Here is a 24583-nt window from a genome sequence, read left to right as displayed (position 1 = left end):
TCAACTTGTATGATCCAAATAAGGTTTCCAGATCATTTTTCTTATCAGAATCCTTCAGAAAATCTACACTGAAGTCACCAGAGACTATTAACTGTTTGCTGTTCTCTGATAGTTAACTCAGTAAGCAATCCAGGGTCCTCATAGATCGAGATTTCCCGGTGGCGATCTGTATACAGTTACAACTAAAAGTGAACTATTTTTCAGCATAATTCACAAGGACAAACTTCTATATGCTGATCACTACATCTACCTGTCTCAATGTTTTGAACTTGTGTTCTGCAATAGTGTGATCTTTTATATGCAACTTACCTAGTGCTGTGGTTATATGGTGCTCAGACAGGCATGGAATATCTATATTTTCAGAGCTCTCTAAATGTTCCCAACAGACAAGAAGTTCTTTTACCTCATTACTCAGTCCTCAAACGTTTTGATGAAATAAACTAATCTTGCCTTCCTTTCTTAGGCTATTTGTGGGGCTCTTCTGTTATTTTTACTTCTTTCAAGACAAGGTACCTGAATCCTGATCTAAGCTTAAAAAAGGTACCCCTCTGACACCAGTAACCACAGGGATCTTGCTATGTGTGATGGTGCCCCCCTTCCTCCCCCGTGTCCCCACTTGTATATAATTTGCAAGTAGCTCAGTCAACCTATCCTTCCCTCTCATATTCAGGTGTAGGTCGTGTCTAGTATATTCTGACCTCCCAATTGCAGCAGCTGGCATTGCACTCATATGAGATTTCATTCCAGCTAGCAGCAGCCTGTTCAACCTGGTGTTCACGTAAACCACAGCAGCGTTCACCCAAGGCTGGGCATGGTGCTGCAGGACCTCCACAAAGCTCACATTTTTGTGCAGAGTTGCTACTCGTATTTTATCCATGTCACCCCCTAATGCTGTAATAACTGTTCATAGCCGGGCTGTTCACCATCCATCAACTATAATAACCTGACCCCTATTTTTCAAAACCTTTGCACAAATTCTCTATGTCCTCTGCCATCTGGCTAAGGGTAGTACTTGACTTCATAATACTTGTGACCTGCTACTGTGTATCTAATTTGCCTGTACCATCTGTCCTAGACACCTCCCATGGCTACTACCTAGCTGCAAGACTCTTTCCTTCCTACTATCTTTTCTTACCAACATATACTGAGTTTCTTTGCTAGAAGTATGCTGTACCCTGTGACCTACAGCTGGATAAGGAAGGCTCTTCCCTCCTACTTCAGGTAACAATTCAAAGTTATTCGATTCTGTTAGCACAAATGTATATGAAGTTGAAGAGCTGTTCTCCTTTCGCCAGTTCATTGTTACCTATATCCATTTCCCAAGATCCTTTTCCCTCTTCAACCCATCTATTTCGAATTTCGAGTGATCTAATTCAGCTGAAGGGTACAAATTTTTGTGTCTTGCTCAGCGATTATCTTGTCTTTTTTTGCAAAGGCTACCGTTTCATGGGAGATCTTGGTTGAATTCCCCATTCAGTTCTCCACTACAGTCAGACCAGGGAAATAGCGATTCACAGTCGATACATACCACTCCCTCTTTGACTATCCTACAGCGACATTTACATTTATCACGCATTGCAGCACGAACTACACTCTTAAAAGTAGAATTAAGTCCCTTAACGCACTTTACACTGCACGAATTTTCGTTAGTTGTGAGCAGCAAAATTATGATTGTAGGTTATGATGTAACATAAAAGTTATTTATTTCGTCTTACAGCAAGAACATATCTTAGAGTGAGCCTCTGCAATCCATCGAAATCAAAATGTTTTTAATTGGGATGTTCTGGAAGCAATGTAAAACTGCGAGTATAGCTATAGCCTCTACTGAGAAGCTAGAAGTTTCACTGGGAAGCGAAATCAACCTGCGCTTGGGAATAGAATCGCGCAAACCACTCTGCCATTATCTGCTAGTATAACATGAGAAAGTACGTGAGAATAGGTTAACTTCCGATCTTAGCAGACGACTACATCGTTCCTCCCACCAATGTCTACTTCTTCTCGACGAACTTTGACACTTGCGTTCCACTCCGTTCAATACCGTCCAGTTCTGGTGACCTGGGTGAACGCCGCTCAGTGATCTCTATGTCTAATGCCGTCCATTGGAATACACTGTAGAATTTTTTGACGCCCTCTTCGGTGCTTTCCCGTTCTGTCAAACGTGAATCAACCTTACATCAAGAAATATTTCGAATTCATCTTCTTCTTTCCTTTGTCATTGTTACGCAGTATGTCTTTTAGAGAATTGTTATTTGACGTAGAATGTAAATTTTCCGTTCCGTCATGCCTGTATTCTATCTCTTTGGTCATGCCAATGACTAGCTGACTTTACTGTGAGCCAGTACTGTTCCTCCATAGGCAAACTGGCGTGCACGATCGGTAGTCCGGTATACCTGTGCAACTTTTCAATGTCTATGGAAGCCGAACTTGAGATGTTTATTGTTTACTGTATGTTGCAGTATCTGTGAAATCTACGGTGTTGGGAGGTGTGTTTGAAATGTTATGTTGCGGTCTGTTGTTTAAACTTGTTATGTAAACACTGCAGAAATATAGTATTTTTAGGTATAACTGTGCGTTATCCAATTAAGGATGGCACATCTGAGCCTCAACCAGTACTTGCAAAGGGTGAGTGAAAATAATTTTGACATCGATGTCTCACATACGTGAGTGAATGGTGTTTTCGCTTAGTTTTAAAATAATAGTAAGCTTATCTTACACCTCTGCATCAAATTTAATTTTGTGACATTTTTTAATTTTGTTTCTTATGGAAACCAATCCACATTATGTTAGCGAATATAGACTTGTAGAGATGTTATAATATCAGTAATGAAATATTTTTGACTTATTGTCACTGAACATTTAGCCGTTGTGGAAACATTAGGTGATCCTGAAAGGCAGTCGGTTACCAAATTCTGTATTTGACACTCATATTTGTTGGCTTCATCAACACTAAAGCGAATTATCACCTTTGATCCTAACGTAGACATCCAGGTACGCTACAAATTAGTATCAGCAACCAGGGTCGTTGGAGAGGAGGTACAGTAGCACGTTCCATTCAAACAATATATCTATTGTTCATCCAGCTGATCTGCCCATGTAAACTCAAAGCATGAAATAAGTCTTCAGTCCAGACTTTATCTCTCCTGCCAATGTTAATAGCTGTTTTCAGTATGTGTGTATGTTATAGGCCTTGGCGTGAATTCAACGTTGTATTTTTAAGTAAGTCGCCGAAATGATCGACTGAAAGAGATGTTTTCCCAGCCAGCTTTAGTTACTAAGTTTGTAGGTGCAGATTGAAGTGTTCTAACTGTTACTATATGTAGGGCTGACAGAAAAACTACTGCTAATAGCCGTCTCTGATTAACAGAAAACTTAATCTTTGTGATTTGTATGTTCATGTGTTTTGTGTTGTAAGTAATGTTGCTGGGACTGTTAGATGGAAGTAGCTTAATATTTGTGATTTGTATGTTCGTGTGTTTTGTGTTGTAAGTAATGTTGCTGGGACTGGTAAGATGGAAGTTGCATATCTTATTCACTTTGGGCAGTGGGGTAAGGTACTTGCCTTGTAGTTTGGCATTCTGTAAATTGAAAGGTTCAGTGTTAAGTCCCAAGATGGATCTATGTGTCCCCCCCCCCCCCCTTCCCTCCTCTGACCCTCCTACAATACCTCCATCCTCCTGGCAGTAATATGACTTCCAGACCTCGACGTCCTTTGTGTGTGTGAATCAGATTGAACTACGCTGTGCCTAGATTCCATGCTAAACTGCTTTAACGTTTATACCTGCCCAATTTTGGAAATACGGAAACATCCGATCCCACCCGTCTGCTTTGACTCATGACGTCACAAATATGGCGGAAACAAACACACACACTTTCCACAAGAAGCCTAATGACACTAATGGGACAAGCGCGGGAAATGGGGTGTTTTGGGTGGGGGGCAAACTAAATATAAACAAATTTAGACGCCTTGCGTAGCTACAACGTGTAAGTGAAGACAGCCATGCATGAATACCCACCCACCTCCCCAGGGGTCGTAACCCCTGCAACCCATAGAAGATAAAGATGTTTCAGTAGCTGATTAGTGCTTTTTGTCTTTCTAAAAAAAAAAATCTCACGGGATAGAACGAACAGATCAGAAAGATAAATATAATAAACTAAAACAGAAATTCGAGGAAACAGATAATTAAAATAAGTAATAAGTGTTTTTAAATTTAAAAAAAAAAATTTCACGAGATAGAACGAACAGATCAGAAAAGTAAATAAAATAAGATAAAACAGCCACACTCAAACCAAACTCCGCGCCGTCATGATGTCACACACGACAACACCCTTACGTCACGAGTCAAAGCCGACGCGTGGGATCGGATGCTTCTGTCGATCCCCAGTTTTTTTTATATATGTAGTTAAAAGTACACTATGAAATGATGCATTTGTTGTAGATTGTAAAAATTCAGGTATGAATATCTGTGGAATTAAAAATGATTTTTGTTATTGAGGAAACAAAATAGAATGGAACCTCTATTTGTATGTATTTATCTGGAACTTCTTAATGTATCGTAGTTGGGATTTTTCATCCTACTATTACCTCCTCCCAGCTTTGACCTATGACGCCACTGAATCGGCGGACATAAGCCACTCACTGAAATCTGAAATGTATAAATTACACACCATAAGAATAATTGGAGTTATTCTGATGATAAAAAATTTGTAGACTTCGTGAACTCGCAGCCTTTCGGCTTTCAGTCTCATTTTGACAATGGGCTATGCTACAGATCAGTTTGTTACAAAAAAAAAAAAATACGTTTAAATTAGAATATGCTAGCGAAATAAGTATTATTATTGTTCTGTCTTATCCCTGTTTATACCACATCATGTCAAATGCCACATCATTATGCCATAGTGAGCACCTGGTATCAATAGATTCAAATAACCACACAGTTGATATACAGTGGCAGGGGGACTATGTTGTGGTGTAAGACATGAGACTTTTCATAACTAAGGAAGCAACAAAGAACATCAGCGGACCTTCATTACACTTATTGCAACTGATGATGGGTCGACAGCTCGTGGTCTGGTGGTTACTGTGACTACATGTAGATTGTTGTCCCATTAATTCGGGGATTGGATGTTTGTGTTGTCCCAATCATTTCATCTGATCATTACAAAGACATGCAAGTTGCCAAAGTGGCATCAAATAGGAAGGCTTGCACCAAGCAGCCAAACAACCCCAGATGGAGAGTTCCAGCCAGTAATGCCACAAGTTCATTTGATTTCATGGATAACTCTATGTACACACATTTGTGTACTGCATATTGGTAAGATTCAAAACCAAACACTGATCTTTCCAATGGTTAGTGATCTTGTAAATCAAGAATGAGAATATTGCATATTGCGTGCCACTGTGGCTAGTGCATCCACGAGTTTCCTGCCCTACATTATAAATTGTTCTGATACCCAACAGAATAAAACCTTCTTCTTCATTCTCTTTAAGGGAAGAAGGAAATCCTTGATTTTCACTACAAATTTCTTTTCTGAGTACACTCATCCAGATAGGTGTGTGTGTGTGTTGAAGTGCCACTTCAAGGATGGGGAGGTCACCTGCCCCAGATTGAATTTACCGGATGGATTAACAATAAGGATTTGTGTGCTGGTCAGCTTGGATGTGGTTTTTAGTCAATTTCCCATATCGCACTGGATGGATACTGTGCTGGCACCCAAGTGCAGCCTCAGTTACACAATTCACAAGCATTTAGGGTGGGGAAGTGGGGTGACAACAGGAAGGACACCCAGCCATCCGTTAAACTAACCACGCCAAATCAGTTAATAACCATGCTGATGCTGTGCCAGTGCAGGACAAGGGCACAGGAAAAAGAAGATGAGTTTCTTTACTGAGTACAAGTGGGTGGCTTGAAAAGCCCTCAGATTGTCTGAATAGAAGAGGAAATTCATGGCTAGAATGCATCTCATATGCTTCAGTGCTGTAAGGATATCATGATTTATATTTCACAGATACTAAATTTCTTTGGTTGGAGATTTCAAAGACACTATCTGGGCAAATTACAGCACAACCAAGGCTGACTGCCTGTTAAGACCCTGTAGTGTGGGCAGGTCTATAATGATTGTGAGTTTTAAAAAAGTGAAACGTTTCTGTAAAGACATAATTTGGAGTATAATATCTCTAGCACTTCATTAAATTCAAAAAAGTGTTGGACCCTGTTAGCAACCAGGACGGAAGATGGTGCCAACCATGGGTAGCGATGAACATTTAGTCCAGAACAAATGCTGTTGTTGCGGTCTTCAGTCTGAGGACTGGTTCGATGTAGCAAATTCTATGAGTTCTGGGTTGGCATGAACCACTGGGATAGTTTGCATGTGCCATTTGCAATAGATGAACTGTTGGTGACTTTGGAACAGACAAGCACCTGCATGGTTGACATACCGTAGGGAGTTAACTTTCAGCCGGCCGCGGTGGTCTCGCGGTTCTAGGCGTGCAGTCCGGAACCGCGCGACTGCTACGGTCGCAGGTTTGAATCCTACCTCGGGCATGTCCTTAGGTTAGTTAGGTTTAAGTAGTTCTAAGTTCTAGGGGACTGATAACCACAGCTGTTAAGTCCCATAGTGCTCAGAACCATTTTTAGTTAACTTTCAAATGATTAACAGTGGCTGGCTACCAGCTTGGAAGCTGGCTACGAAACTGTTTCTGTAACCACCTGTGGTTATCTTTCCCATGGTGAATAGCATTGTCAGTCTTCAAACCTAGGTATTGCTGATCCATGGACCTCACTCTGTTAGTCCAGCCAGGACCATATGAAAACTTTGTAGAACTCAAACAAACCCACTTTGCCTGCTGCTCCATGACTTGTGGCTGAGACATTTCAGATAACAAATGGATTGGTAAACCAGGTTTTCATTGCCTTTGATGTGGTCTAGTGGTAACTTTCAGTTCTGGGTTTGACACTAGCCACCGCAAAAATTAAAGAAAATAAACGTTCAGCAATGGCCGAAGACTTCCGGTACAAGAAGACATCCTCATACAGCCAGCAGTCTTCTCGAAGAGTGCAGGTGAGCAGATAGAGGCCTCTCTCTTGCCCTTTGGGTGGGAAACTTCTCCAGAAAGGCAGAAGAATTAGCTATGAACAATGTTATAAGCAATAGAAGCCACTGAATTAAAGATATGTAATTTACACCAACAGGACGTGTGATTGGTAACAGAAAAAATGTTATAATGATCTCTCCATTAGCAAAAGATCCCAGATGAGGCCCTCGTTCAGAACTCGGAAAGGGAACTGCCAAGGGGTGGGTAACCATGAGAAAAAGATTGTGTAACCATTGAAAGGGTAATGTAAGAGATGGAGCATAAAATGTCAGAAGTTTGAATGTTGTAGGAAAGCTATATAACCTGTAAAGGAAACTGCAAAACTCCAGTCTAGATGTAGTGAGGGGTCAGTGAAGTGAAGTGGAAAGAAGGTAAAGATTTGTGGTCAGACAATTATAGGGTAATATTGACAGGAGTAGGATTCATTGTGTTTGGAAAGGTAGAACAAAGAGTCAGTTACTGTGTAAATTACAGTGACAGGGTGGATTTTGTCATAATCGACAGCAAAAGTAGTTCAGGTATAAATGTCAACATCATAGCAGATGAAGATGTAGAGAAAGTACATGAGGTTATTGAACTTGTAGTTATGTGTGTAAATGAAGATAATCTCAATGGCAATGTAGGTTATGTAGAAAGGACCGAAAAATCGCTGAAGAGGAACAAAAATTTGCACCCTTAAGGCTGAATTAAAATACGTGAATTTGGAATTTTATATGCTAAGGGAGGGAAAGGAGACAGGGCACTGGAAAAAGGTAGCAAGCAGACTGTGAAAAAGGGAAACCGTTGAAAAAACTTTCAAAATTCAGTTAGTAAACCAGTTTGGCTTGCTCTATGAAGTAGTGGAAAAAGGGCCTCATCCAGATGTAGTTGAATGTAGATTGAAGCAGAATATTAGCTTAAAGAAAAAAGACAGGTCAGGATCAAATCAGAATAAGAAAAGAAGAATTCTGCTTCTAGGTAGCAGTCATGGGAAGGGTGTAGTTTTGTGAAATCAAGATCTAGCCTAATCCAGGTGACCGAAAACTTCGGTCAGCTGTGTAGGGACTTTGAGAAGGAAGATCAGGTAATTATAGTTGGGAGAGCAGGAAACAGCCTGGCTATGAATCCAAGATATAGTATTAGGAGTGACCTGGATAAAACAGGAGCAGAAACTGGGCACACAAATGTGGAGTTTGTGGAGGTCTTTCAGCACCATGATCGGCCCTGGGTAGATGCTGCTGTAAGGCATGTTAACACTGAGCTGAACAGGACACCCCAGACACCAGCAAAATCTCACGTAAGTGGTGTTTCATTTGATGCTATTGGTAGGTGGATATACACTGCACATGACCTGCACCTAAATCGGAAGGGGAAAGATAAGTTAGCCTCTCTATTAGCAGATACTGGAAGGCAGGCCACAGTTACACAAGATATGATCCCTGTGGTTAATGGGATGAGGCAGACAGGTTTTTTAGGTTAAAGCCAAAGTCCAGACAGACAACATCAAAGAAAATTAGAATAAAAGAAGCTTCATGTACAGGAAATAGGGACAAAGCTAAAGGTAGTATCAACTTACATCACCAAAATACTAGGGGAATAAAAAAACAGAGTAGATGAGCTGTTAGTTTCTTTAGATGATTTCATAAATAAGAATGAGATTGATATACTTTGTGTGTTTGAACACCATGTAACTGTGGGGATGGATAGTGCCAGTGGAAATGGGTATAATTTAGCATCTTAAGTGTGGATAAAGGAGGAGTTGCCATTTTCACAAAACAGGGGCATAAATAAAAAACTGTAGAAGTAAGCAAATTTTGTGTCGATCAGTGCTTTAAGTTTGTGAATGTGAACTGCAGCTAGATAATGTAGTGTTGATGTTAGCACCAGTGTACAGGTCCCCATTAGAAGTTGGGAGCTGTCCATAAAAAAGTTTGACTCCCAATTATGCTGTCTGTCCAATAGAAAATGACACAAATAACGTCTTTGGAAAAGTTATTAATCATTGGTTTTATTCGGATGGGCTTTCTGAACTTTAAAAAAACAGAGTGCATTCAATTTTATGCTGCGAGGAGTACAGTTCCTTCAATAAATATAACACATCAACAGAAGTGAACTAGAAGTGTTATCAGTGTCATATAACTTAGAATCAGTGATCAGTTTCCCTGCACATATAGCTCAAGACAGTAGCACTGAAATAGATAATGTATTTGTACAGCAAGAGGATGTAAAACTAACACTTGCTTTCCCTGTGATAAATGGATTATCAGACCATGATGCGCTATTGATTAACTTACAAAACCTAGCAGAGTGTACAGTTCAGAAACCATTAAGTAAAAGTGCAAGGTTGCTCAACCCAGTATATATAGAGCTCTTCAGAGAAAGTTTAAGAAATGTTAATTGGGGAGATCTATGTGTATAATGAGCCAAATGCTGATGATAAATGCAACATATTTCTTGATAAATTTACATCACTTTTTGAACAGTGTTGCACAAAAAAATTACAAAATATAACAACAAACAATTTTCAAAGAAACCTTGGATTACCACACGTATTAAAGCATCTTCAGAAAGAAAGAGAAAACTGTATAAGGCAGTAAGAATTAGTAAATACCTATAAGTAATGGTTCAAATAGCTCTGAGCACTATGGGACTTAAGATCTGAGGTCATCAGTCCCCAAGAACTTAGAACTACTTAAACCTAACTAACCTAAGGACATCACACATCCATGTCCAAGGCAGGATTTGAACCTGCGACCATAGCAGTCGTGTGGTTTCAGAGTGGAGCACCTAGAACTGCTCGGCCACACCGGCTGACTAGAAGTGATTTTACACTATAAAAATAATTGTAACATTTTGAAAAAAAGTTGTCGGGAAATCAAGAAATATGTATGTTAGAGATGAAATTAACAACTCAGGCCATAAAATCGAATCAATATGGAATCTTCCTAGAAGGACACAGGGAAAGTAACCACTGGGGTAGATAATATTACTAGTAAAGAGAATGAGAATCTTAACCAATGGTACACAAGCAGCCTAATGTATTTAACAACCATTTCTTAAGTGTAGGTGAAAAAATTGGTGAGAACAGTAAGGAAAAGCATTAAATCTTTGAAAAATAAATGTTCTGTTGGAATAGACGACATTGCTAACAAGATATTAAAACTATTTGGAGCAGTTACAGCTGTCACATATGTAATGCATCACTAAGTCAATGTATTTTCCCAGACAGGTTAAAATATGTCATTGTCAAGCCGCTCTACAACAATGGGGACACCACAGATTTCAATAATTACTGCCCAGTATCCTTGCTTATAGCATTTTCAAAAGTGGCCAAGGAAGTAATGTACTCAAGAGTGGTTAGCCGTCTAAACAGTAATAGGATACTTAGTAAATCACAGTTTGAATTTCAAAAATGCTATTCCACTGAGACAGCAATATGCAGTTTCGCTGTCCAATAGAGTCTTTAAATAGTAATATGTCACCAGCAGGAATTTTCTATGACTTACCCATTTTTCGATGTGACAAATGGCGTCAGACAAGGTTGCATACTGTCACATAAGTTCTACAATATCTATGCAGAGTGTATAATCAGGAAAGCACTGGATGGATGGGATGGTGGGATTTCAACTGGTGGCAGGAATATCAACAGTTTACACTTCGCAGATGATACTATACTCATAGCAGGAAGCGAGGAAGAACTTGGTAATCTGTTCTCAAGAGTGAAAGATATTATTCTAAATCTTGGCCTAGAGATAAACATGGAAAAAACCAAACTAATGGCTATAAATCGCCAAGGCATTGATCAAAACCAACTTACAGGATGCTTAAGGAACCTGGAGATAGTGAGAGATTATGTATATTATCTAAGCTCTCTGATCAATTACAAAGGAAAGTGACATAGAGAGATGAGATGACGAATCATTCTTGGCAGAGCTGAAATGGTCAAACTCACTAAAATATGGCAGAATCTGGTAATATCCAAGACAACGAAGATGCGCTTGGTAGAATTATTGGCATTTCTTGTATTCTTATACGGATGCGAGACCTGAATCGTGAAAGGTAGTGGTAAGAGCTGCATTGCTGCCTTCGAGATGTGGTGTTGGCGGAGTGTGCTACGTGTGCCATGGACACAAAAAAGAACAAATGTTTCAGTAATAGAAGGACTTAAAATCACGAGAAAGTTATCTTCTCGTGTCAGCCAAAGATACCTTCAATTCCTTGGGCACATCTTGAGAAGGAAAGGGGATAATTTAGAGAAGACCATCATGCGGGGAAAAACTGGGGGCAGAAGACCATGTGGGAGAGCAGCAAACAGATGGTCGGATCAGGCAAAGAAGATTACCAGCCTGCCACTTCACGTCATATTAAGAAATGCCGAAGATCGCTGTGGATGGAGACATCTGTCTGAAGTTTCAACTATGTAAGATTGAATGAGGAAATGAGGTCATGACACTCAGCAATGAGTAAAATGAGTAATGATGATGATCCAGAGATTTTGATTGTGTGAACCATGACATGATGTTAAAGAAATTACAATTCTGTTGTACAAATGGAACAGCATATTAGTGGTTTAAGGCATATCTACAGAACAGGAAGCAAAAAGTTTCTTCATCTGGCTTAAGTGATTTAAGGAGGTTTGCCACTTCATCTAACGGGGAGGGGATTGCATTATGTGTTTCGCAGGGTTCGATCGTGGGTCCCCTTCTCTTCTTGATATTTGTGAATGACCTCCCTTCTTATCTGAAACAAGAAGCTAAACTGACACTGTTTGCTGATGATGCAAGCGTCATTATTAATCCAGTAAAAGAAACTCCAATAGAAAATGATACAAATAATGTCTTTTGAAAAGTTATTAATTGGTTTTCTGCGAATGGGCTTGCTCTGAACTTTGAAAAAACACAGTCCATCCAATTTGCTGCTGCAAGGAGTACAGTTCCTTCAATAAATATAACACATCAACAGAAGTCAATAGCTAAGGTAGAGCATACTAAGTTTTTGTGTGTACATATAGATGAGAATCTTAATCAGAAAATTCATATTTTGAATCTCCTAAAGCAACTAGTTTCAGCAACTTTTGCGATCAGATAATTGCCAATTTTGAGGATGTAGAAATTAGTCAGCTAACATACTTTGCATACTTTCACTCTCTGATGTCATACGGAATAATATTTTGGGGTAACTCAACACTTAGGCAAAAAGTATTCACTGCTCAATAGAAAGCGGTTAGAATAATGTGTGGGGCTCATAGTTGCACATCTTGGAGGCATCTGTTTAAAACATTAGGAATTCTTACAACAGCCTCACAGTACATTTACCCAGTAATGAAATTTGTTCTCAACAACATGGACCAGTTTAAAAACAACAGTGACATTCATGTTATAATACCAGAAGAAAGAATGACTTGCACCAGCCTATAGTTAAGCTATCATTGGCTTAGAAAGGGGTAAAACATGCTGCTGTTAAACTTTTCAATAGATTACCATATGAAATAAAATGTCTGCCAGACAGCAGTAATAGGTTCAAAAATAAATTGAAATCACATCTCCTTGACAACTCCTTCTATACTTTAGATGAATTCTTGAATAGGTATAAATTAAGCTGTAGGTATAATATATGCATTTTGTGGCCATAAAGGGAATGGGGCAGGTAATAAAAATTTTAAGTTTTTTTAAAACCTTGATTCAAGTGTGCATTTCACAGGCACTTGACACAGACCACATCATAACGGTTACTGTGAGATTGATCAGTGGAACATGTAACTAACTAACTAAATAATGAAAAGGTAAAAAATCTCATACCAACCAAATAGGTTGAAATTTGTGTAAGCAGCTATGGGGATAATGTAGTGAGACACCAAGGGATTTGAATGCAGTGTGTGGTGTGCATGTGAGCAAGCACAGGCACATGACACAGTAAACAAGCAGACAGTTGTGTGTTCCATCCATTTGATGCGGCAGTATGTTTGGGACATCCTGGTGTTCGCATCGCAAAATTTGATGATTGAGGAGCAGCGAAGTGTTATAAAACTTATGACTGTGGAAGGGCTTAAACCAGCTGTTATTCATTGCTGGAGGTGGGCTGTATGTGGAGGAGACTGTGTCAGACTAGTCAATGAGGAAGTGGAATGCCCTTTTTTGTGAAGGCCAGGAGTGTTTGAGTGATGACCTGAGACCAGGCCAGGCGAAACGGTAATCACGGCAGAACTCATTGGCAAGGTGAAGGCTCTGCCCTCCTGGAGTGGATTGTAGCTGGTGATGAGAGCTGGTGCCATAATTTCGAGCCAGAGACAAAGTGGGACAGCAAACCTGTGTCCTTAGCAGGCAAGGTGATGCTCACCGTGTTTTTCAACAACCGACGTCTTAGACTCATCAAATTCCTTGAACAGGGGGAAACCGTCAACAGTGACGTGTACTGCGAAACACTCCGTAGCCTATGCAAGTCCATCAAGAGCGAACAGCCTGGGCTGCTCACAGAGGGATTGATCCTTTTCCACAATAACACGGGTCTAGACATCTCCAAAGTCACACAAATTGTAATGGCTAAGTTCAAGTGGGAGCAACGTGGTTATTTGCCCTACAGCCCAGACATGTCACTCTGTGACTTCCATGCGTTTGGTCTGTTAAGAAATCATCTCAAAGGGAAGTGCTTAAATTCATATTATGAACTGAAGGCCACAGTAGAGGACTGGCTCCTGTCACAGGGAATAGGATTTCCTGTTCGGGGAATAGGAAATTCTTCAGTTCGCGAAACAGTGGGAGAGTTGTGCTTAGGCCTCTGGTGATTACTTTTGAATAAAGACTTAAGTTACACCCACAGTGCTGTTTCATATCTGTTCTTTTAAATACCCCTCATAGTAATCTTGGGGGATTGTATCGTGATAGTAGAGAAAGAATAAGAAGTTGTACAAGGTGCATTCAAGTTCTAAGGCCTCCGATTTTTTTTCTCCGGACTGGAAAGAGATAGAAACATGCGCATTGTTTTAAAATGAGGCCGCGTTCATTGTCAATACGTCCCAGAGATGGCAGCACTGTACGGCAGATGGAATTTTACCGCCAGTGGCGAGAATGAGAACTGTTTTAAATACTTAAAGTGGCGACGTTTTCCTTACTTGAACAGCGTGCAATCATTCGTTTTCTGAATTTGCGTGGTGCGAAACCAATTGAAATTCGTTTGTGGGTACGACAGTTTAATGAAGGCTGAACATCGTGTGACAACAAACCGAAACAACCTCGGGCTCGCACGAGCCGGTCTGACGACATGATCGAGAAAGTGGAGAGAATTGTTTTGGGGGATCACCAAATGACTGTTGAACAGATCGCCTCCAGAGTTGGCATTTCTGTGGGTTCCGTGCACACAATCCTGCATGACGACCTGAAAATGCGAAAAGTGTCATCCAGGTGGGTGCCACGAATGCTGACGGACGACCACACAGCTGCCCGTGTGGTATGTTGCCAAGCAATGTTGACGAGCAATGACAGCATGAATGGGACTTTCTTTTCGTCGGTTGTGACAATGGATGAGACGTGGGTGCCATTTTTCAATCCAGAAACAAAGCGCCAGTGAGCTCAATGGAAGCACGCAGATTCACCACCACCAAAAGAATTTCGGGTAACCGCCAGTGCTGAAAAAATGATGGTGTCCATGTTCTGGGACAGCGAGGGCATAATCCTTACCCATTGCGTTCCAAAGGGCACTACGGTAACAGGTGCATCATACGAAAATGTTTTGAAGAACAAATTCCTTCCTGCACTGCAACAAAAACGTCCGGGAAGGGCTGCGCGTGTGCTGTTTCACCAAGACAACGCACCCGCACATCGAGCTAACGTTATGCAACAGTTTCTTCGTGATAACAACTTTGAAGTGATTCCTCATGCTCCCTACTCACCTGACCTGGCTCCTAGTGACTTTTGGCTTTTTCCAACAATGAAAGACACTCTCCATGGCCGCACATTCACCAGCCGTGCTGCTATTGCCTCAGCGATTTTCCAGTGGTCAAAACAGACTCCTAAAGAAGCCTTCGCCGCTGCCATGGAATCATGGCGTCAGCGTTGTGAAAAATGTGTACGCCTGCAGGGCGATTACGTCGAGAAGTAACGCCAGTTTCATCGATTTCGGGTGAGTAGTTAATTACAAAAAAAATCGGAGGCCTTAGAACTTGAATGCACCTTGTAGTTACAGGAAGATATAGGCTTTATGGTACAAATGAAAGAGGAGAAAGATTAAGTGAGTTACTGAATAAATTCCAGCTAGTGGTAGGTAGTGAACAGTTCAAAATCACAAGAGGAGCAGGTATACTTGAAAAAGACCCAGAAATACAGGAAGCTACAGCTGGAGGATACATCATGATCAGACAGAGATTCCAAAATCAGGTACTGGGTTGTAAGGTGTACTCAGGAACAGATATAGATTCAGAGCACAGATTAGTAATGTGATAAAGAGAAACTGAAGTTTAAGAAAGTCATCAGGAAGACTGAATTTGGAAAGAAGTGGGGTACTGTTTTAAGTACTGAGGAATGATGAAGTGTGTTCTCTGAGTTGGTAGATATTGTGATAAGGAATGCCACAGTAGACAGTTCAGTTGAGGAGGATGGACAGCTCTGAAAAGAGCAGTCACAAAAGTTGGACATGCAAACATAGGTACAACTAATGCAACAGCAAAGAAGTGTTGGGTAATGGAAGAAGTGATTCAGTTGATCGGTGAAAAAATGAAGTACAAAAATGTCTAGGACTACAGCAGTAGAAGTGCAGTAAAGCCAAGTTGAAATGGCCGCAGGAAAAAGGTGAAGAAATCTAAAAAGAAATGAAACAATGGAAAATCCAGGATGGAATGTAACAGTATTATGAAACGGAAAGTTGTTACTCACAATATAGCAAAGATGCTGTGTCGCAGATAAGCAGAACAAAAAGACTATTCGTGACAGTCATTTTGTTGTGCCTCTCTGCGACTCAGCATCTCCTCTATATGGTGAGTAGCAACTTTCCTTTTCATAATATTGCTAAAAAGAAGTGATCGTTAAAAGATCTGATTCATTCTTCACCAACATTAACAGTGCAAGAGAAATTCAGCTGTTGAATGCATGGGAGAGACTGGGTAGGTGGTTAGTTAGCTAGTTTCCTGTTCCTTGGATCATTTGTACAATTAGGCTAATCGTTAAATGAAACAACAAGTTTACCGTGTATTTATCTCCACGGCGCGTTTCAAAGGTTTAAGCCTCCATCATCAGGTGGATTTACATTTGTCAGTATGACATTTGTGTGTGTGTTGTGTTATGATTTTATGGAGGAACTTGTGGCACTGTCTAGTGGAGAAACAAAACACTATTTCAGAACGTGGTGTTTGGTTTCTTTTGACATTACCTTCTCCAATATGAATGTTGAAGTCTCCACATAAAGCAATTTTTGTCCCTAAGTGCAGTAGGTGACACAGACAGCTTTCCAACTGGTTGAGGAAATTTTCAAAATTTCCATCAGGGGAACGGTAGATAGAAACAACAACTAAGTTGGCATCTGACTGTCCCAAAGCAGCTAATTCTAGGTCTAGATCTACACAAAATTTACGCAAGCCAATTTTATTGGCACTGAGTTTACTATTTACATACACAGCCACACCACCATGGATAGTAGTTTCTCTACATCATGCATTCATCATTTCTAAATATTCAATGTTTCTGTAGTATTCTGTTTATGGTTGGGCTAGCCAGTGTTCACATATACATAATACATCAGGTCTCACTTTGTCAACAAACAGTGATAATGTATCGAGTTTTGCTCTGAGGCACTGCACATTTACAGTCGCTATAACTAAGACAGCATTTTCTTCAGTGATATCATTTCCTTTTTCACTGGAATGTTCTTGGTCTTGGGAGTTTATCACACTGGTGCACTGGGCATCCTCCAGAATAAAAAACGTTTTATCACAAAGTTCTTTTGCCATATACTGTTGTCCATTATTTTATCTTTTAGGTCAAAATCAACATCAAGTTTGAAGCTATTATTTATGCCCTTTGTTTCCAGTTTTTCAACTGTAAAATTATTGTGATTTGGGAAAGTGTTCTGTAAGAAGTTAGTTACAGTTTCAGCTGTGGTGCCACCTCTTAATTTGCTTAGGTGGAACCAGGCTTTTTTGTCACCATACAGCATTCCTTTTTCATCGCCAATACCTATTACGGCTTTATTTCTGTTTTTAGTACTGGCATTCACAATCGTTTGTATAGTGGGCCTCAAACACTGTTCACCAGATTTTCCATTTTGTAGCACAGTGTTGTAAGATGTTTTCTTTTCTTTTTCTGTGTCTTCAGTGGTTTTGGCCAGTTCATTTTCTTGTTTCGGTATAGTCGAATTTCTTCTGCCTCCTCACTTGTTTTTCACTTCTTGCCAGTCTGTATTGATGCCTTCCGAAGAGTTTTCATTCATCAGATTGTTTACGTCTGTATTTGGTTTGTTTTTAATGTGGGGTTGAGTTTCACTGACACACTCATTGTTTACATTTGTACTAGATGCCACTCTAGCAGTGTTTGGGTCTTCAATGTTATTTCTTGTTGGAAAATACCACGTGATGAATTTGCAGGCTTTTTGCTGCTGTTGTGATTGGTGATGGTCGTAGGTGCTGCTTCTCTGACACAATCCAGACCAGTATTTGAACTTTGCCTCAGATTAGCGATGTTTACCTCTTTATTTCCAGCTGTAGTAAATGGCATGTTGTTTTCTACATTCTGTGCACACTGTCTTGCTGTGTTTCTTGATGATTGAGATGCTTCTTCACTTCGTGGTGCCAATATTTCTAACTTAGAGTTTGTGGCAATCGCAGTGTCTAGTTTTTCTTTTATTTGTTTGTTATCACTGGTAAGTTTTTTCGCAATTTGCGTAATATTATTCACTGATGCAACTAGATAAACACTGCATTGCTGCTTAGAGTACAAGATTTGTTCATGTTTTGCTGTATTAATGTCTTCTGAGACTTCGTCAGCTAACCACACTTCACAGTTGTCACAAACGTATCTTAAGTGACCTTTTGAGCACTTTAGATAATTATCGACTCAGTCTCCCCCTTGTCAGTATCACAGAAGAGTATTTCAGATGTCAGTCTTGGAAAGACATTTTCCAAGAGAGCTGTATGAGTCCCTGTGGAAATTAAGTTTTTATTTAATTCACCTGCAGTGCTCAGAAAGTGATTTTTAAATATTATACATATATTTGAATTGTCAGTAACAAAAATATTTTTACTTCGAACTAACCTTGTGCTGCTGACTTAGACACTTGCTTCACAACTGACCATATGGTTTTAATTTTATCGTGCAAGTTAACTATCCTATTTGTGTACCACATACTCCTTGCCTTCCTAATAACATTTTTAAGCACCATACAATACTGTTTGTAATGGGCTACTGTAGATTGATTGGGACTACTTCTAACACTATGGTATAATTTCCACTTTGTTCTACACGATATCCTCATTACACTAGTCAGCCACGCAGGCTGCGTTTTACTGCTAGTACCCTGTTTAGAATGTTCTAATGGCAAGCAGCTTTCAAAGATCATGAGAAATTTGTTAAGGAAAGCATTATATTTGTCATCTATGTTATCGGCACTATAAACATACTGCCACGCTTATTCCTTAACGAGGTTTAAAAAACTCTCTGTTGCTGTTCAGTTAACTTTTCTACATAGTTTGTAATTATATATAACCTTTGTTTGAGTACAAAAACCTTTTTGTGTTTAAACTTGTGCATCATGGTCCGAGTGCCCATCTAGTAACGAAGAATGAATAAAAATATTGTCTATGGCTGTGCTACTGTTCCCCTGCACACTAGTTGGGAAAAAAAAAGGTCTTAGCCTGCATCAGATCATATGAATTTAGGAGGTCTTCCTTCCTTTCTCTTGCACAATCACTTACAAAATTAATATTGAAGTCAGCACATATAACTAATTCTTGATACTTCTTGTAAAGTGAACGAAGAACCGTCTCTAGCATGAGAAGAAATGCTCTGAAGTCAGAGTTAGGGGATCTATAAATAACAACAATTAGAAGTTCAGTTTCACTAAATTCAACTTCCCCTGCATAACATTCAGATTACCTTGTCAGTGCATTGCAGTAATACGTCTGCGGACTCAAATGGAATATGTTTTTTACGTACAAGGCCACTCCCCCACTCTGCAAAGAACACCTTGGAAAACAGCCAGCTAATCTATATCCTGGTAAATAAAGCCTCTGAACCGTCAAATTATTTAAGTGGTGCTCCGAAATGCCAATAATGTCAAGAGTCAACATCTATAAGTAGTTGACTAATTTTATCTCTAATACCTCTTATATTTTGATGAAATATGCAAATTCCTTCACTACCTGGGTACCTGATCTCCTTTGAAGGCAATTCCTTTGTTAGAGGGACTTCCTTTAAGCAGGGCTGACTTCAATCTAAAAAAGGTGCAGCTCTAACACCAACTGCTACAGGAATTTTCCCATGAGTGATCCCACCACCACTACATTGTCAGCCACAAGCTTAGCCAACCTCCTCTTCCCATACCTATAGAGGTGCAGGCCGTGTCTACTGAAACCTGATCTACTGATAGACTCATTTAGCACCACTGCAATGTGAGCCAGGCCTTCTGCCATCAGTGCCTTGTCTAGGCCCATGTTAACACGCCTAACAGCTTCATTAAGGTGAGGCCAATCGTGATGCTGAAACAGTTGCGTGAAGTGCACATTAGTGCCACCAGTTTGAGTATCTATCTTTACCGGGTCGCCACCTACATAATAGTTCCCATCTCTATCAAGACTATTCCCAGCTCCACCCACAATTTCTACCTGACCCTCTTTCTTAAAATTCCTATGTAACTCCCATAGGTTAACAAGCACCTCAGCCAATCCTGTACTAGGCTTCACAATGCTGGTGATCTGGTACTCATTTCCCAACACTTCCTGTGACTGCTGGCCCATACCTCTACCATGTGAACTACCAAGCAGCAGAACCTTCTTCTTTCTGTTAGAATTTGCAATTGACTGAGGCTCCCTAACTGCTGAGGACTGCTGCGTGTTTCCTACGCCTAAAGCTGCAAGAGGCTCCTCTCCACTAAACTCTGACAGTTTGTCAAATATAATGGTTGTACACTAAGTATAGCTGTCTGAATATCTCATCCTCCTAGCCGCCTCCTTACCAACTGCCAGTTCCCATTCCCCAGCACCCTTCACCCTCCTCAAACTATCTAGTTCCTCCTTTGCGTTTTCTAACTGCACCTGATGATATCATTGTCTGTGATAAACACTTGTCGTCGAGGACAGTGTGCTGGGTTCTGTTACTGAAGAAGTCATTGAGCCACTCACATATCTGGGAACCTAATCCATATACTCATACCTTCATTAATAGTCAGCAGTGGGACACCGTGTCAAACACTTTCTGGAAATCTGGGAGTATGGAATTTACCTGTTGACCTTCATCCAAGATTTGCAGGATATAATGCAAGAAAAGGGCAAGCTGAGTATTGCAGGAGCAATGCTGATTTCTGGACAGATGATTTTCCATCTCAAGGAAATTTTTATATTTGAACAACTGTTTATCTGCTCGATCTAGCAAAAATACTCTCCCAGGCTTCTTGATGGATTTTTTAAGTTTATTAACCATCATTGCTATGATGACAACATGATCACTAATCCCTGTTTGTATGCTGACACTGTCAATAAGTGCAGGCCTATTTTTAGCCAAAAGGTCTGAAATATTTCCATTGCTTGTGGACTTTGGATCTTTCAGAAATACGTTTCAAAGTACTTCACAAGACTGCCTGTCCATACCACCTGCAGTGAATCTATAGACATCCATCTATACTCAGTAGTTTAAATTTACTTCCACCCATTATTCCATGATCAGGTGTTTCCTTTCTACTTAGTGTAGATTTCATTTGAATGATACTAAAACTGTTACGGCAGAATCGTCTGCTGGTAAAAATATCTGATAATTAACTTGATTACACCTAGTTTTCATGTAAGTTGCTTGTTCAACATTCTCCAGTGATTTTTTTCTTGAACTTCTCATGCATACATTTTATAGTAATGTACATTTAAGAAATGATAGTTTAACTTATCTGCTACTTGTGACTGATCATTTATAACCCTTCCATTCAAATCAATAGTGATGTTATCCAGTTCTGTGGCTTCTTGCCCAGCCTCCCATTTTACTACATTCCATGTTGCTTTAAGTCTGGTGTTGGAATTACTGATTTCCGAAGTAATGAGCACGTACCTTGATTTTTAATAATTATTTTTAATAATTTTGAGTAGTTTTTGTAGTGTGCAACCACTACAGGATTGTAACTTTTTCTTGCCAACACATAGATTTCCTTTTTCCTTTCACAAGATACTTTAATCCCTGTAGTGGTCCATACAATACATTGAAGGCCTCTTCCAGGGGTAGGACTTGGCTGATGATGTCATAGGAGGCATGGAAGTTGATTTGTAGGACATTAGGGGTCCAATATTAGAGTTTAACAGAACTTTGGAAGACTTGTGATCAAATAAGGCAGAAGTGATGGATGACATTCCTTTGGAATTTCTAAAACCACTGGGGGAAAATGCCAACCAAATGTCTTTTCAGGTTGATGTGTGTAACCAGTGATCGGGAGACATCCCATCAGACTTTCAGAAAACTAGCACCCACAGAACCCTAATGGTAGTAAGGGCAGATGAGTAGGAGAACTTTTGCAGTCTGCCCAAAAGCTCATGCATCCAAGCTGCTGACTGGAATAATATCTAGAAGGAAGGAAAAGAAAATGGATGATTGTTTAGATGACAATCAGTGTGGCTTTCTGAAAGGTAAAGGCACCGGAGAGGCAGTGCTTACTGTGTGCTTGATTATGGAAGCAAGACTTACAAATAATCAAGACCTGCTCATATGATTTGTTGACCTAGAATAAGCATTTGACACTGTAAAATACTGCACAATGTTAAAAATTCTCACAAAAGATGGGAGTAATTTATGGGTAAAATACAGGTAATATATACAATATGTCCAAGAGTCAGGAGGAAGCAGTAATAATTGAAGACTAAGAGAAAAGTGCACAGGTTGAAAAGGGGGTAAGACAGGGGCGTGGTCTTTTGCCCCCACTGTTCAATCCATTCATTGAAATAAAAGAAAGATCCACAACTGTGATTAAAATTCAGGGTGAGAGGTTATCAATGATAAGATTAGCTGATGACATTGATGTCCTGAGTGGAAATGAAGAAGAATTACGGTATATGTGGAATGAAATGAACTGTCTAATGAGTACAGAGTATGTATCAAGATTAAAGCAAAGAAAGACAAAAGTAATGGGGATTAGTAGGAATGAGATTAGAGCTAAACTTCGCATTAAAATTGGGGACCTCAAGGTATGGAATCTTGCTATTTTGGAAGGACGTGGCAAGGAGGACACAAAATGCAGTCTTGTACGGGCAATGAGAGTGTCCCTCAATTAAGGTAGTTTGCTAATATCAAACATAGAATACAATTCAAGCAAGAAATTTCTGAGAATGTGTGTTGTGGAGCACAGAATTGTATGATAGTGAAACAAGGGCTCTGAAAAAACCAGAAAAGAAGAGAATTGAAGTATTTGAAGTGGGATGTTACAGAAGAATTATGAAAATTTGTTGGGCTTCTAGGAAAATAATGAGTAGTTTCCCCACACAGAATCAGCATGGAAAGGAACATATGGAAAACACTGTTAAGAAGAATGGCCAGCTTTGTGTTCAGACATCTTGTAATGGCTGCCATGGTATTAGAGGGAGCTATAGAGGGTAAAAACTGCAGGAGAACACAGAGATTGGAATATATCCAACAAATAACTGAGGATGTGGGGTGTACATGTTACTCAGTGATGAAGGGATTGACACATGAGAGGAATTCGTGGAGGGGGGGGGGGGGGAAGTGGTAACCAGGTGTCTCTTCTTGAGTAGAACACCTATAAATTTCACAGAATCGTTCATGGCTGTGTGCTTCATTTGCAACACAGGTGAATGGCAAACGCATCTTGAGTAGTGGAAATGGACACAGACTGGCTTCTGAACATAGAATTTCAAGCATATTCACACCATCCACCCCTGCCACATTGTGGTGGTAAGTTACAACTGGCAAATGGCAGTTAAGAATTTAAAAATGTACAAAATATCACCAAACTTACTGATATTGGATGAGGTAGTGGTTGACCATCTGCTTCGAAGTAGCTTCCGCACAGCTTGTGAAGTCACCATCACTCAATTATTTCTTCGATGGTTTTGGCAGGGGGATTAAGAATAGTTCCCTCTTGGAGCAGGGAAGTAGTCTTGTCTCCCAGATAGGGTTGAACAGGTGAAGATTTCTGTAACTGTTTGTGTGAACTGCTGTAATGTGTGGTTGTGAATTTTATCATGATTGAGTGGTATGTCATATTCCACGGACAAGGCTGATTCACCTCTCATATGAGGAAGGGATTACTATAGTCATTTCTGGAATTGAAATTTCAGGTAGTCTTCTCCATTATTGCACAATGGTAACAAAATGCTGGATTATGGCTTTTAGAACCTGTTAATCTGCTGAAATATTCAAGCCATGTAAGGACTTCTGCTGTGATCAGGAGGCAGGTACCCTTCTTTATTGCTGCAACAAAGCATCTCCTCCCTTCACCCATAAATTCTACTAATGATCTCACATACTATTGTAGATTTGATATTTGGTAACTTGCACCAGGATCTCTACTTATGTTCTGTAATAGTTCTTCAGCATTTCACTCAGCAGTTGATCAGCTTTTAATCCTATAATGATCAGCACACCTGTTCCTAATTGCTGAACAGCAGTCCCCCCCCCCCCCCCTCCCCCCAATTCACTTCATACATGTCTTGAAGACTTGTGGATGTGTGCATCAGCAGTGTGGTGGATCAAGTTCATATTGTGATTTCACCTGTTCTTGGATGCTGCCTAGATGTTTAAATACATTTTGCTTTGCAGTATTAGGGTGCTTTGTTGAATATCCATTTCATTGACATTCTTTTGTGTGTCACTCTACAGAAGTCACTATAGTGCAAATTGCCAAGCAGTGTTGGTGATGGCTACAAAGTATTTCAAGAGATGGGTGGTGAAAAAGTGCTGACTTGCATATATTCAGAAGACATTATCATTCTGAAGACTTTGTGAAGTATGTGGAGGTAGAACCAGTAGTTCATAATGTGCATCAGAATGTCCACGAATGATGAACAGTTGGAGGAGCTGTGCATTAACTTCAGTGAGAGCCCTAAGGTTTAAACATTCATTGGAAAGTTTTAGTGAAGGAACTGTACTGTTGTCATATATGGCTCCCATACCATAGCAGTAACTGCTAATAAAATGGTGTTAGGCTGAAGAGAAGTGAAGAATGACAATTATCATTTATCAATATTCCCCCTCATATAACCTTCTTCCTGTTAATATCTTCCCATTACCCCATCCACTCCTGAATACTGCTTAACCTTTGTTGTGACAGTTTTTGTGGTGTAGACACACCACTGATCAAATACTGATCATAATGCTTTGTTAT

The 24583-nt window shown here is 39.9% G+C and overlaps 1 protein-coding gene across 1 annotated transcript in view; it reads left to right on the top strand.

Moving 5' to 3' along the window:
* Positions 1-2344: 2344 nt before the first annotated feature.
* Positions 2345-24583, top strand: part of LOC126457137 (PCI domain-containing protein 2) — a 66781-nt gene continuing 44542 nt past the window's right edge. The window contains exon 1 of the mRNA XM_050093205.1: positions 2345-2622. Within this exon, the coding sequence (XP_049949162.1) occupies positions 2587-2622 (36 nt within the window). The 5' untranslated portion in view covers positions 2345-2586. The remainder of the gene's footprint in view (positions 2623-24583) is intronic.

Source organism: Schistocerca serialis, chromosome 2 (genome assembly GCF_023864345.2).
Source record: "Schistocerca serialis cubense isolate TAMUIC-IGC-003099 chromosome 2, iqSchSeri2.2, whole genome shotgun sequence".
Classification (NCBI taxonomy): Eukaryota; Metazoa; Arthropoda; class Insecta; order Orthoptera; family Acrididae; genus Schistocerca; species Schistocerca serialis.
The sequence above is the reverse complement of the archived record's forward strand: the minus strand, read 5'-3'. Positions and strand labels throughout refer to the sequence as shown.